Here is a 13,297-nt window from a genome sequence, read left to right as displayed (position 1 = left end):
CAATCGGTTAAGCCCGGTCCAAACGAAGTTTATTTTGCGACGCAAACTTTCTCTGTTACCACAAGAATATACAAAGGTATTAAAGGACTTGGTACTTCTCTGTAATGTTAATCGGCCGAACTGAGTAAATCCGAGTTCTCACGGCTCAATGACCTAATACCGAAATTACAGCACAAAGATGAGGCTCGGTGCGATGTCGCTCTCATCGATCCAAAAGAATTAAGGTACGTTTCTTCTTGGAAAGGGTTGGCTGGAGAATTTTGGTATTTTTTCCAAAAAAAAGTGTTGGCCCTACAGGGCTACAATGGCATTGACTAGGAAGATCTCTATCACAGAAACCAGTCGCCATCCCTTAGAGTATGTAAACTTGAACTTTATTGCATTTAGAGAAAAGAGAGATGAGAAAGTGAGGGTGGTGAAGGCACGTATTGGCAGTAAGATTTTGACTTCTATTGTGGAGGACAGTCAGAACAACTTTCAGCCAGCCTCTGACTCCAATTCAGAGTCTGACAGTAACAGGGTAGAGCGTATTGTTTGATCTAGTAGAAACTCAGGCAGCGGATAGTCAACAGGAGCAAGAGGCTCAAGAAACGATACCTGAGTCTAATGCATCTCGATACGGGTGGAAAAGGACACGAGTCCTCCGAGAAAAAATTATGTGCCATGGCATATAAATGTAGAAATGTAACATTGAAGCGATAACAAAACACCAAATTAAATCAAAGTAGGTGAAAAGAAAAACTTAAACTATAAGTAAAATGGAAAGCACATCACAAAAGACCTCGTTTAAAAATTTTGGAAAAAGTGTGTCCCTTAGCTTGAATTGCTTACAGAAAGGTATGACCCTCCCCTTTAGGTACTCACTTTTACTGATAACCTTCCCCTCTGAGGCCCCGGCCCTACCCCCCAAGAAAAAACGTACCTTTCCTTAATGTTGCAATCCAAACATGACAAAATTGAGTTGAGTTCAAAACTACCTATCGAATTTCAGTGATCGATATGTGAGATTTTAATTGGCTAGTTTCGAATTATTTTTCGAGTAAGTCTGATTTTTAGCATCAAGTCGAGGCTGAGGGGAATAGGAGTCGTCTCAACATGGCAGGGAATGATGCCTTCACAAATATGAAAGTTGCTGAGCTACGGAAATTCTTAAAGGAAAGGGGTATTCAAATTTCTGTAAACGGTAAGAGTAGGAAAAGGGCAGAACTGCTAGAGCTTTGCAAGAACGCAGCTGAAATAAAAGTTCCTGAACTTGAAAAGAAAACAGAGCAATGCGACGAGTTGATTACGTTGCCAGGAGAAAAACTACTTCCCCATCCATTTTTGCTGAAGTTTATTGGACTCATGACTTCACCGGTATTTCAGACTTCAGGATTCCCGATAGCTGCCATTATCTGGTTGGAAAAGATGTTTACGATGCAGACTGTTTACTGTCGTATAAAAGTCCTGAGGGTTTTGCTTATTTATTGAGGGGTATGTGGATGATCTGAAGTACCACGATTTAACTGATGCTGGGACAGATAAACCGACTGGATACTGCTATTTCCAGTTCATAGTCCTCTCCTTTGAAAGCTTCTTCTCTATAAACTTTGATTTTATAAAGGACGTGGCCATGATCATTCAGAGCAACTTCAGTAGAAACACGGATAATTTGGGCGTGAAATACTCCTTTGCTGTCTTCGTTAGCGTTTCGTTTTCTCCGCTCATTCGACCTTTTTTCGCGTTGACTTGGACTTCTACGGACTGTAAGCTGATTAAATATTGTTGGAACTGTGCCGTGTGCCAACCTTTTAGTTCCAGAAAGTGTCTTCACGACTTTTTTAGTCTCAAAGTGTTCGGAGCATATATGCAAGTTCTTGATGGACGTGAACTCCTTATCAGCGCGACGACAGAAGGCGCTTCCTTTCTTTCTTAGACTCTCTTCGCCTGAAAACTCGGAAAAGTTGAGGTCCGGCCTTTCAGTTATTTTTGCACACAGAAATGGCACAAAACTTCATATTCGACTTACAGTCACTCCGATCTTGCTTTCAAAATAAGCGCCCCTTAGCCTCAGCTTGGTGCTAATAATTAGTTACCAGACTATGTCGTAAAAACAATTTGAAATTAGCCTACATCAGAAATGGAAATCACTGTATGAGAATGAAGAACTGTCATGCGATATTTTAAGTTACCCATCGAGAATGATAAAACCTTAATCGAGAAAAAGACTGATGTAGCAATATACCGAGAATTAAATATTAACTGTTGAGAATGAGAAATTGTTGCGTGAGAAAAAGAAATCACTCTGCGAGATTATCGATTACTTTTTCTGAGCCGGTGAGCAACAGTTAGTAAGCGGAATATTTCTCTCAAAATGGCGGAGCAACTTAGTGCAGAATACTTTACAAAGTTTGTTGATTCTCTAAAGAGCACCATTGAAAGGGACTTTCGTTTATCACGCATTGTTCATGTAGGATTAGAAATCGGTGCCAGGAAGCTTTAGGAATACACAACAATGCTTATCGCCATATCACTGTCTCAAAATTCCTCTTCAAACCTGTTTGAGCTGTTAGAATTGTCTTTAGTCGTCTTATTAAGAAAGACGTCAGATATTTTAAATGTATCATGCCTTTGTCCAAAAGAAAAAATTCCATTGGCATTCTCTGCAAGTTCAGGAGGGAGACCGGCGTACATTATTACAAAGGAAATGATCGAGCAACTGCGTGAGACTAGTTTAAACTGGATAAGTATAGGAACATGCCTTGGAATCTCCAACCACAGGCAGCCCAAGCTCCAGCAGTGAGATGATCATCTTGCGAAATAGCAGTCATGGCGAAATTATAAGAGTTTATATGGGAATATTTACGACCGCTGTTAGGGATAAAAAAATACAATCAAATTCTCAATAAAAATGCCTCACTTTACCTCCGCAGTACATCGCCTGTTATCTGACCGCTTACTATGTTTTCTAGGTTTACTACACAAGAACGGCTTGTCTAATGTTGCAAACCTAGAAATGGATAACTTGCTGAAACGGGTTCCTTTAAAAATAGCAAGCGGTCAGATAACAAGCGCTGCACTTTCATGTTACAGGCAATCTAAAATATGAGGCTAATGCACAAATTGGGAGACATTTGGAATTGATTATGATGGTTGACTGAGATTATGACTGATGTTGAAACAGAAAACAATGTTTATTGTGCCAGAGTCACACAGTCAGCTTACAGTAATTACACAATAGGATTGACCCTCTCTCTGACGATGGAAACAATGGAATTAAGCACTTTCTGAACACTGTGACGATCATTGAAAGTTTCAATATTGAATTTAACATTTATCAGCGTCTAATCAAAATTATTTTGATATTTCCTTTGATGATAATGGAAGTACTTGTACACGATAATTGTTATTCCTCCCTCACATAGGAAAGTTTAATGCAGACGCTGTGTCAATTACAACATAAAACATTGTGAAGGTCAACCAGTGAATAAGACTAAAGTTATACTGTTGTGTTCGAAGCTTGTATAATGAAATGGTAATAATTTTTTTTCAATAGTTTCAAAATTGCACCGAACACTAAGAGAGGATGAAAATTTTCATGCTTCAAGAATTGCCTGGAGGTTTAAAATGAAAGTAGTGACATTTTTTAACGGCTGTCACCAGTATAATTGACCCTTAATGATAACTTCAAGTATGACTCCTGAATTTTGATGTAATCTTGATGGATGCTGTTATTTCCACTGATTTATCATCGAACCATTTTCACTTTTGTAGATGCATTTATTTGGTGGTGTAAGTAGTCCACTGAAATCAATGTAGTATTTAGTGCAATTTAAAATTCAGGCATTGATCTCCTAGAAGACACGTAATGGTAGTAAAAGCGACATGTCACCTTTTACCCCGAGTTTTCGCATTCCAAGTGGCTGACAGTTTAATATCTTGTTATGTTATGACCACTTACACTTACTGCGTAAAGTCTTAGTGATATTAGAGATCAGCTGATAAAATTTTAATTTAGAGTTTGTAGTCTTGAAACTTACATTCCTCTCGAAAGGCTTTCTAACTTGTAACCAAACTAACTGTCAGTGACAACTGTAATGACATTTGAATAGATATAAATTTGTGACCTAATTCTTTTTTTTTTCGGAAAGTTTAGAAAATTACATCAACAGTAACTTGTATTCTGTGTTAAAAAAGGCCTTACACCAGTAATGTGAAAATGTTATGCATGAAATAAAAATTGTAAAAACTAAGAAGCAAATTTCAAAGTATTCATTTCAAAGCATTCCGAGTTTTCATTTCAAAATTTTCACATCTTCCATACTCAGCAATACTACAAAACAGGCTTGTTCCTCTTTCATTACACTAGTGAATTCCTCAAGCAGTGCTTGGTATGATTCATATGTAGATGGAAGTTCTAACAATGGTCTACATGTTCTGGCAAAAGGACGTCAATGCTGCCCTTCAAGGATAGCAAAGTGCACATCTATGTTGTGTACGTACAGTGATCACATCACTACCAGTGCAGATCCAGAGAAACCTGGGTAAAGATTTGCAATTCAGTGACTCTATAAACCGTTTCAGTTCTTCAAAGGATGTCAGTTCTGCTTCAGTTGGTTCTTCAGCTCTGAATAACTTGTTAATTAATTTGGCGGCTTGCTTTAGTCTCGAGGGACTGAAAGTTTTCATTAGAGCATAATACCTTGAGAATTGGACTCCACCAATTGATCTCTAAGAGTGATTAGTAACCATTTTCTCCTATCAGAATCCCCTCTAAAACAAACATTAAGATCATGAGCATAAAGGAAATGATCACGAACTAAAGAGGCTCTTGGTTGTTAAACAAATTCTCTTTGTCAGCACCATACGATATGCATAGAGAACAGTACGGAAAAAACGTATGCTGATGTTAGGATGCAAAGGGTTAAAACACTTGAATAATGTAAAAATTGTAAGACATCTTCATCATTAGGTTTAAAATCATCGCCAAGGCACTTGTACAATGCCTTTCTATCTTTTGTAGTTACAAATTGGCTAAGTCTTCATATCAACGTCTCTGAAGTGATAACTTCATCCCCATAAAGATACAGGGCCACAAAAAGATGTAACAAATTTACTAGGAAGTAATTTGCCCATTGGTAACCATATAGCAGAACCTAGGCAATGGCTTCCCACTGTAGTTTCCGCATGTCATCCTCAATAAATGGGACTTTTTAATTGTTTCAAATCTTCAGTAATGTGAAGCACTTTTGCCAAAGGCATGCTAAAACATTTAGAAGAACCTTGTTGCCTTCTCCCTTCTCTTCTCTACCAGCAGTGGCTATGTTTAGGTTATGGTGCTTCTTGGAATGTAGAAGGAGGGGGGAACAAAACACTTAACACTAAACTAATCCTCAAACTGCGACGGGCGATTTTTGATAAATTGTTTCACTGCAATATCAATCTCCTATGTAGAAAGCTTAACGGCCGATCATAAGGCATCACCCAAAGGCTGCTTTTCTTTTACAACGGAGTCGGAGTCGACTCCGATATTCAGTTTTCACTCGAAAAGAAGTGCTCTTACCACTTCGACTCCGTCATTAGTGAAAACCAGCCTTAAACAAATTGGAGAGAAGGATATCCCGAAATGATTAATTCTTTTTTTCTATAGTTTAGTAATAAACTGTGGGCAAGGACCGGAAGAACATTTGCAATAAGATTCATCCAAGGTCAAACTTAGTGCAATCCATCGAGCAACATGTACATTTCGTTAGTTTCCAATAAATTTGGCCATTTGTTAGATAAAAACATTATTTAAATTCAATTGTACGGATATTTGAATAAGAAAGCTAAATGCAAAAGAGAATCTCTATGAAGAAAAGAACTTTTTGTGTATTTATGATTGCTAGATTATTTCTCTTTTCTTCTCACGAACGCCATTTTTTCCTTTTTTATATTGGAGGGTAGGCGACAATTTGCAAAATACACAAAAGTTGAAACCCAACGACAAAGCTGGAAAGGGAGAGGCTTACAGAAATCTTGGCATTGTCCATCAAAATTCAAGCGATTTTCATGAGGCCATTGAGTACCATGAGTGCCATCTGCAAACTACAAAAGAAGTGGGAAACAAAGCTGGAGAAGGACGGGCTTATGGAAATCTTGCCAATGCCTATCAGATGTTAGGCGATTTTCATAAGGCTATCAGTTACCACGAGCGTCATTTACAAATTGCAAAAGAAATGGGAGACAAAGCTGGAGAAGGACAGGCTTATGGAAATCTTGGCAATGCCTATAAGATGTTAGGCGATTTTCATAAGGCTATCAGTTACCACGAGCGTCATTTACAAATTGCAAAAGAAGTGGGAGACAAAGCTGGAGAAGGACGGACTTATGGAAATCTCGGCATTGCCTATAAGATGTTAGGCGATTTTCATAAGGCTATCATTTACCACGAGCGTCATCTACAAATTGCAAAAGAAGTGGGAGACAAAGCTGGAGAAGGACGGGCTTATGGAAATCTTGGCAATGCCTATCAGATGTTAGGCGATTTTCATAAGGCTATCAGTTACCACGAGCGTCATCTACAAATTGCAAAAGAAGTAGGAGATAAAGCTGGAGAAGGAGGGGCTTATGGAAATCTAGGCATTGCCTATCATAGCTCAGGCGATTTTCATAAGGCTATCAGTTACCACGAGCGTCATCTACAAATTGCAAAAGAAGTGGGAGACAAATCTGGAGAAGGAAGGGCTTATGGAAATCTTGGCAATGCCTATCAGATGTTAGGCGATTTTCATAAGGCTCTCCGTTACCACGAGCGTCGTCTACAAATTGCAAAAGAAGTGGAAGACAAAGCTGGTGAAGGACGGGCTTATGGAAATCTTGGCATTGCCTGTAAGATGTTAGGCGATTTTCATAAGGCTATCAATTACCACGAGCGTCGTCTACAAATTGCAAAAGAAATGGGAGACAAAGCTGGAGAAGGACAGGCTTATGGAAATCTTGGCAATGCCTATAAGATGTTAGGCGATTTTCATAAGGCTATCAGTTACCACGAGCGTCATTTACAAATTGCAAAAGAAGTGGGAGACAAAGCTGGAGAAGGACGGACTTATGGAAATCTCGGCATTGCCTATAAGATGTTAGGCGATTTTCATAAGGCTATCATTTACCACGAGCGTCATCTACAAATTGCAAAAGAAGTGGGAGACAAAGCTGGAGAAGGACGGGCTTATGGAAATCTTGGCAATGCCTATCAGATGTTAGGCCATTTTCATAAGGCTATCAGTTACCACGAGCGTCATCTACAAATTGCAAAAGAAGTGGGAGATAAAGCTGGAGAAGGAGGGGCTTATGGAAATCTAGGCATTGCCTATCATAGCTCAGGCGATTTTCATAAGGCTATCAGTTACCACGAGCGTCATCTACAAATTGCAAAAGAAGTGGGAGACAAATCTGGAGAAGGAAGGGCTTATGGAAATCTTGGCAATGCCTATCAGATGTTAGGCGATTTTCATAAGGCTCTCCGTTACCACGAGCGTCGTCTACAAATTGCAAAAGAAGTGGAAGACAAAGCTGGTGAAGGACGGGCTTATGGAAATCTTGGCATTGCCTGTAAGATGTTAGGCGATTTTCATAAGGCTATCAATTACCACGAGCGTCGTCTACAAATTGCAAAAGAAGTGGGAGACAAAGCTGGAGAAGGAAGGGCTTCTGGAAATCTTGGCAATACCTATCAGATGTTAGGCGATTTTCATAAGGCTATCATTTACCACGAGCGTCGTCTACAAATTGCAAAAGAAGTGGGAGACAAAGCTGGAGAAGGACGGGCTTATGGAAATCTTGGTATTGCCTATCATAGCTCAGGCGATTTTCATAAGGCTATCGTTTACCACGAGTGTCATCTACAAATTGCAAAAGAAGTGGGAGACAAAGCTGGAGAAGGACGGGCTTATGGAAATCTTGGCAATGCCTATCAGATGTTAGGCCATTTTCATAAGGCTATCAGTTACCACGAGCGTCATCTACAAATTGCAAAAGAAGTGGGAGACAAAGCTGGAGAAGGAGGGGTTTATGGAAATCTTGGCAATGCCTATCATGGCCTAGCCGATTTTCATAAGGCTATCAGTTATCCCGAGCGTCGTCTACAAGTTGCAAAAGTAGTGGGCGACAAAGCTGGAGAAGGACAGTCTTATGGAAATCTAGGCATTTCCTATGGAAACTTAAACGATTTTCATATGGCTATCAAGTACCATGAGCGTCAGCTACAAATTGCAAAAGAAGCGGGAGACAAAGCTGGAGAAGGACGGGCTTATGGAAATCTCGGCACTGCCTATAAGATGTTAGGCGATTTTCATAAGGCTATCGTTTACCACGAGCGTCATCTACAAATTGCAAAAGAAGTGGGAGACAAAGCTGGAGAAGGACGGGCTTATGGAAATCTTGGCAATGCCTATCAGATGTTAGGCCATTTTCATAAGGCTATCAGTTACCACGAGCGTCATCTACAAATTGCAAAAGAAGTGGGAGACAAAGCTGGAGAAGGAGGGGTTTATGGAAATCTTGGCAATGCCTATCATGGACTAGCCGATTTTCATAAGACTATCAGTTATCACGAGCGTCGTCTGCAAGTTGCAAAAGAAGTTGGCGACAAAGCTGGAGAAGGAGGGGCTTATGGAAATCTAGGCATTGCCTATGGAAACTTAAACGATTTTCATATGGCTATCAAGTACCATGAGCGTCAGCTACAAATTGCAAAAGAAGTGGGGGACAAGGCTGGAGAAGGAGAGTCATACGGTAATCTTATCTTATACTCTTAATCAATGCATATCAGAGCTTTCGCGATTTTCATGACTCCAACCTAAAATTGTCCTGGCAAAATCAAAGGATAAAAGTTTGTTTGAGTATTGCATCTACATTATAAATTTCAAAGCTGAAAAATTCTCTTACCGCTCGACCTAGTCTGCCAAAGGCAAAGGACTTTTGCCTCTCTAGTAAACTGATTTCAGTTCAGCTACACGCTGTTCGTAGCTTTTGCGATAATTAATCGATAAGTTTATCACGGTCTTGCTTATTTAATTAATTTTGTCCAGATTTTACTTGGGACAAATTTGTCGACGATGTGTTTCACGATTTGTCGGCCTCGGCCAAAATTTGTCAAAATTTAGTGATGACGAAAAAATTGTTTTAAATAAACAACTTTTTCGTTAGTGCGGAGAGACCCCATGTTGATCAATTTTGGTTGAACAGATATTGGGAATTAAGTGGTAGTAAATGTCCGTTATATTGTATACTGAAACCAAACACCTCAAAATAATAATTTCCCCAGTCAAAGAGGAGGATGAGGTACCTTATTACACCGGCAGGAAAGATTTGGCAGATATAGAAGATGCACCAGTAGACACTGAAGACAATGAAAAGACTTTGATCAAAAGGTATGGGTTTTTCTGCAATGACTCAGTTTTTTTGCCTTTCCCATCTTTTTTTTTTGTCATGGATTCACAGACCATTGAAAAGAGCAGGGTTGGAGTTGCTAGGAGGTGTTAACTGATGGCAACTTTTGACAAAGTGCTCTGACTCAAGAACAACCCTCCGGACCTCTTTATAAATGACAGTTACTTTCTTTTATTTTCTTTTCTTTTTAATCTTTAGTTAATAAAGTTCATGCTTAATAACTGTAATGCTATTAAAAATTTATTACATTCATGCTCAAATCACTGGTGATCCTTGCAATCTGATTGGTTCTCATTGGCACGATTTATTGATAAATGCACCATTTTTTGCTCTAAAGTGCATCGATTTCCCAGCTAATGAGAAAGCTCCACGAAAATACAGCAACAAATCAGATTTAACCAATTGTTTTAGGAAATCAATCAAATTGCAGAAAAAAAGAAAGACAACTTTTACAACATTTTACACACCAGCTCAGTACTAGATAAATAACATACATGTATTTGTACCGGCTTTAAAAAAATCTTTATTCACATAGCAACTGAATTTTGCAAATTTAAAAGAAATGTAATGAAGTGGTAATTGAACTTTTGCCATGCATTTTTAGTCTGAAATCATACTAGTGATTTCAAGTCTAATGCTGCTGCACAATCCTTTGATTCAGATGTCACGCATATGATTTCAGAACAAAGTTTACTCCACCCAGTTCAATTACCATGTTCTACAGGTATTCAACATTTTTTTTCAGTGTTCCATTAATAAAGGGGTACTTAATTACTATCAAAAATTGTAGTGAATCATTTTAATAAATATTTGCACATATTTGACGCATATTTACACGCTATTTGAGTCAAAGAAAAGCAAATTAATGGAAAAGAAAAGAAAAATAACATTTATTAGATTTAGTTTTGAAATTAAGTGTCAATATCTGAATGAGTTTTTCAAACTGCCAGTTTGCCACTTGCATTTTAAATGCCTTTGTCATTGCTTACTCCGCTTGGGAAAAATATCTTAAAATGCTGGATAATTAGTTTCCTTTGTATTTCAGAGGAAAAATCGGAGGTAAGGAAGACTCATGGCACCTGAGGGAAGCTGGTGCCTCTATCAAACTTTGCAGTGGAGCTGTACAGCAACCTGTGCCATTTACATGTAGATGCTTATTGTGGAACCCCAGGACCCTCTCCCCCTCCACTGCCAGTGATGAGATATTGGTTAGCAGTGTTATTGAAATATCTCATGATGGCCCACCAGATCTGGATTACAAGAAAAGTTTTGAAGGAATAAGTTTTACTGTATCTTTGCTGCACAGTGCCCCATATTTGGAGGGGTATGAGGTGGTTATTAAGCAACTGACTGACCAAGAGAACAACGAATGGAAGGAATTAAAGACAGAGAATACTTGGCATGGATCAGGTAACGTTATTTTTTTATAAAATACAGGTGTGAATAACTTAATGAATGATCATGATATTCCTAGGCTCCCTTTTTCACTGGCATCAATGTCAGTATTTGAGAAATGTGCAGCTGCCCCTCTCCTAACCCAAAATTAAACCTAACCTGTAACCCGAACTTATCAGTTGACTTAAGGGAGAAGGAGTAGGTGTGCACTGACTTAGATGCGGACATCTATCCCTGCCATGCATGACCTGCTGCACTCATAATGTCAAAGTAGACTTCTTGCTTCTTCATAGGCATTGCAAATCCAACTTTAGAACTTTTTTTTTTCGTTTACCCTTTAGGTGTATCCAAGCAGTACGTGTAATTATTGCATACATGTTACATGAGGTCTCCAATGCATTTTAATCACTATAATATAAATTCTCCTCAATAACCATGTTGTTGCAAACTTTATTCCTTGAAGCATTAATATCATAATGACATCTGTTGGGGGTAACTTTATTGTTTGAAGACTTCAAAACACAGCTGAAGGATGCATTTCCAATCATTTATTTTTATATGCAGAAACTTCAACAGTTCCCAAGTGGCTTTTCCCATTTGCACAAGCTGTTTGCACAAAATCAGCAGTTTCTTCATTTGCTGCAGTCTGGCGTCCTAAGTCTTTCACCTTTTCAAGAGGTACTGCAATAGGCCCGGAATTGACCTGTATTGTGCCTGACCTTCCTGATGTCAGTGTCCAAATTCCTCAGAGTTGTGTTCCTGTTTATCAAGATTTCTGTGTGACAATCAAGGTGCATGGAACTATAAAATTATATACATGCATGAGTCCTGCAACTTTTTCATTTTCCAGTTTTGAAAGTCATAGGATTGGCGTGAGGGGATTGTCAAAAGCAAGGAGATAAAACAAAGGTGTTGCAATAGTATAACCTGTACCCTCAGTTACTTGCCATACACTCCATGAACTTGGTGGCAATATTCATGGAAAGAGAGATATTAATTAACAACTTTAAGCTAAAATAGAGGACAGTTGGGCTTGTGCTTGCATGCGTGTGAAGATACATGTGGTAAAGTTCTGATCAGTAGCTTTGGTAACTTCGAATTATTTGTGGTACTACTGTCCCCATGTGTACTCATGGATCCTAGGCATTCCCTTTTTAAAATTAGGTTTCGGAAAACTCATTCTAAGCAACAAACAGACTTTTACTTCGATATAAATGTCAAATTGAAGTCAATCCGGTCAGGTAAATTGGTTTGTATCGGTTTGCAATTAATGCAATTAGTGGATGAAGTTATGCATGATATCATGATGAATTAGCAAAACCAATGTCTGAGTTACTTACGTAAGCCGAAGACAACACAGACATAAGGTTTGGTGAGTTATGACATCATGCAAAAACCAAATTAAATTATTGTTTTGTTATACATTTTTTAAACAAATTACGAAAGAAGACATCTCTTTAAATTTGCAAAAGTTTGAGAATACTTCACAGACAGTCAGGGCTTGGAAACTAGGCAGAGGTTGAACTCGACATAATAACTGCAATATCTGCGGTTGATATTGGGTTATTATGTTAACTTCACTCTTTACTGTATATTGATTGAGTGCTCTTGACCAATCAGGCTTTTTTTTATTAAGTCCAGTGTATACATTTTTTCATAATAATGCTTATATTACTACATAAAACTTTGAAGGGACATTTACATTGTGTACTATAATTTTTAGATAACTTCAAAATTTCTTCCTGAAATTCACTTTTCACAATGTAAAGCAAATTATCTTTATGCTGGGTGTGGTTTAACATGCCCAACAACTTGTTTTGCTTTTAAATCCAGATACAAGAATTCCCAAGCAGTGAGCTAAAAGGAGAGGGAGGACTTGTCGGTCCAGTTCTTTACATTTCAGGCTCTCAAAATGTTAGTCTCATCGCGCCTGTAACAATAAGGATTCCTCTCACCTTCCGTGAAGAAAAACAAGAGTTGGCAGAGTTACGTCCCGGTGAACTGAGGATATTACAATGTGAAGCACATTACTGGAAAGACATTACAGATAAATTAGATGAACCGCCACGTCTTGTAGATGGGAAAGTGCAATTCAAAGTTAGGCATTTCTCTGGGTAAATATTTCTCGTCGGCTTTATTTGAAAAATAATACGCATGGCGTAGAGGAAATTCAAACGTATTTTAGTGTACAGTCATACATACATGGATTTCTTTTAGTTAACTATAGATTCAATAATTGAAATGACCACTCGAGTACGTATATACTCAAGGTTACTCTGCAATGGCTGATAATCGTTTCCATTGGAGTGCTTGAGCTGTGTTTGATTTTTCCTTTTCTTTTTCGATAGATTTCGTCCAATCAAGTTGATGAGATCACTTTTACAATCTACTTCGGGCTTCAATGAGTTTGTAGGAAAACTTTGCAATAGGTCTAGGCCTCAGCATGCCCGATTTTTTACGTGCTTGTGTGAGACTGGTGTTCGTGGACATTTTA

General features: G+C 38.5%; 1 protein-coding gene across 1 annotated transcript in view; it reads left to right on the top strand.

Moving 5' to 3' along the window:
* Positions 1–6,169: 6,169 nt before the first annotated feature.
* The window catches only part of LOC149053057 (uncharacterized), a 252,015-nt gene continuing 244,887 nt past the window's right edge, over positions 6,170–13,297 (top strand). The window contains exons 1-2 of the mRNA XM_089213041.1: positions 6,170–7,461; positions 7,582–8,683. Coding sequence (XP_089069167.1) covers positions 6,198–7,461; positions 7,582–8,683 — 2,366 coding nt within the window. The 5' untranslated portion in view covers positions 6,170–6,197. The remainder of the gene's footprint in view (positions 7,462–7,581; positions 8,684–13,297) is intronic.

Source organism: Pocillopora damicornis, chromosome 1 (assembly GCF_964200805.1).
Source record: "Pocillopora damicornis chromosome 1, jaPocDami1.2, whole genome shotgun sequence".
Taxonomy (NCBI): domain Eukaryota; kingdom Metazoa; phylum Cnidaria; class Anthozoa; order Scleractinia; family Pocilloporidae; genus Pocillopora; species Pocillopora damicornis.
The sequence above is the reverse complement of the archived record's forward strand: the minus strand, read 5'-3'. Positions and strand labels throughout refer to the sequence as shown.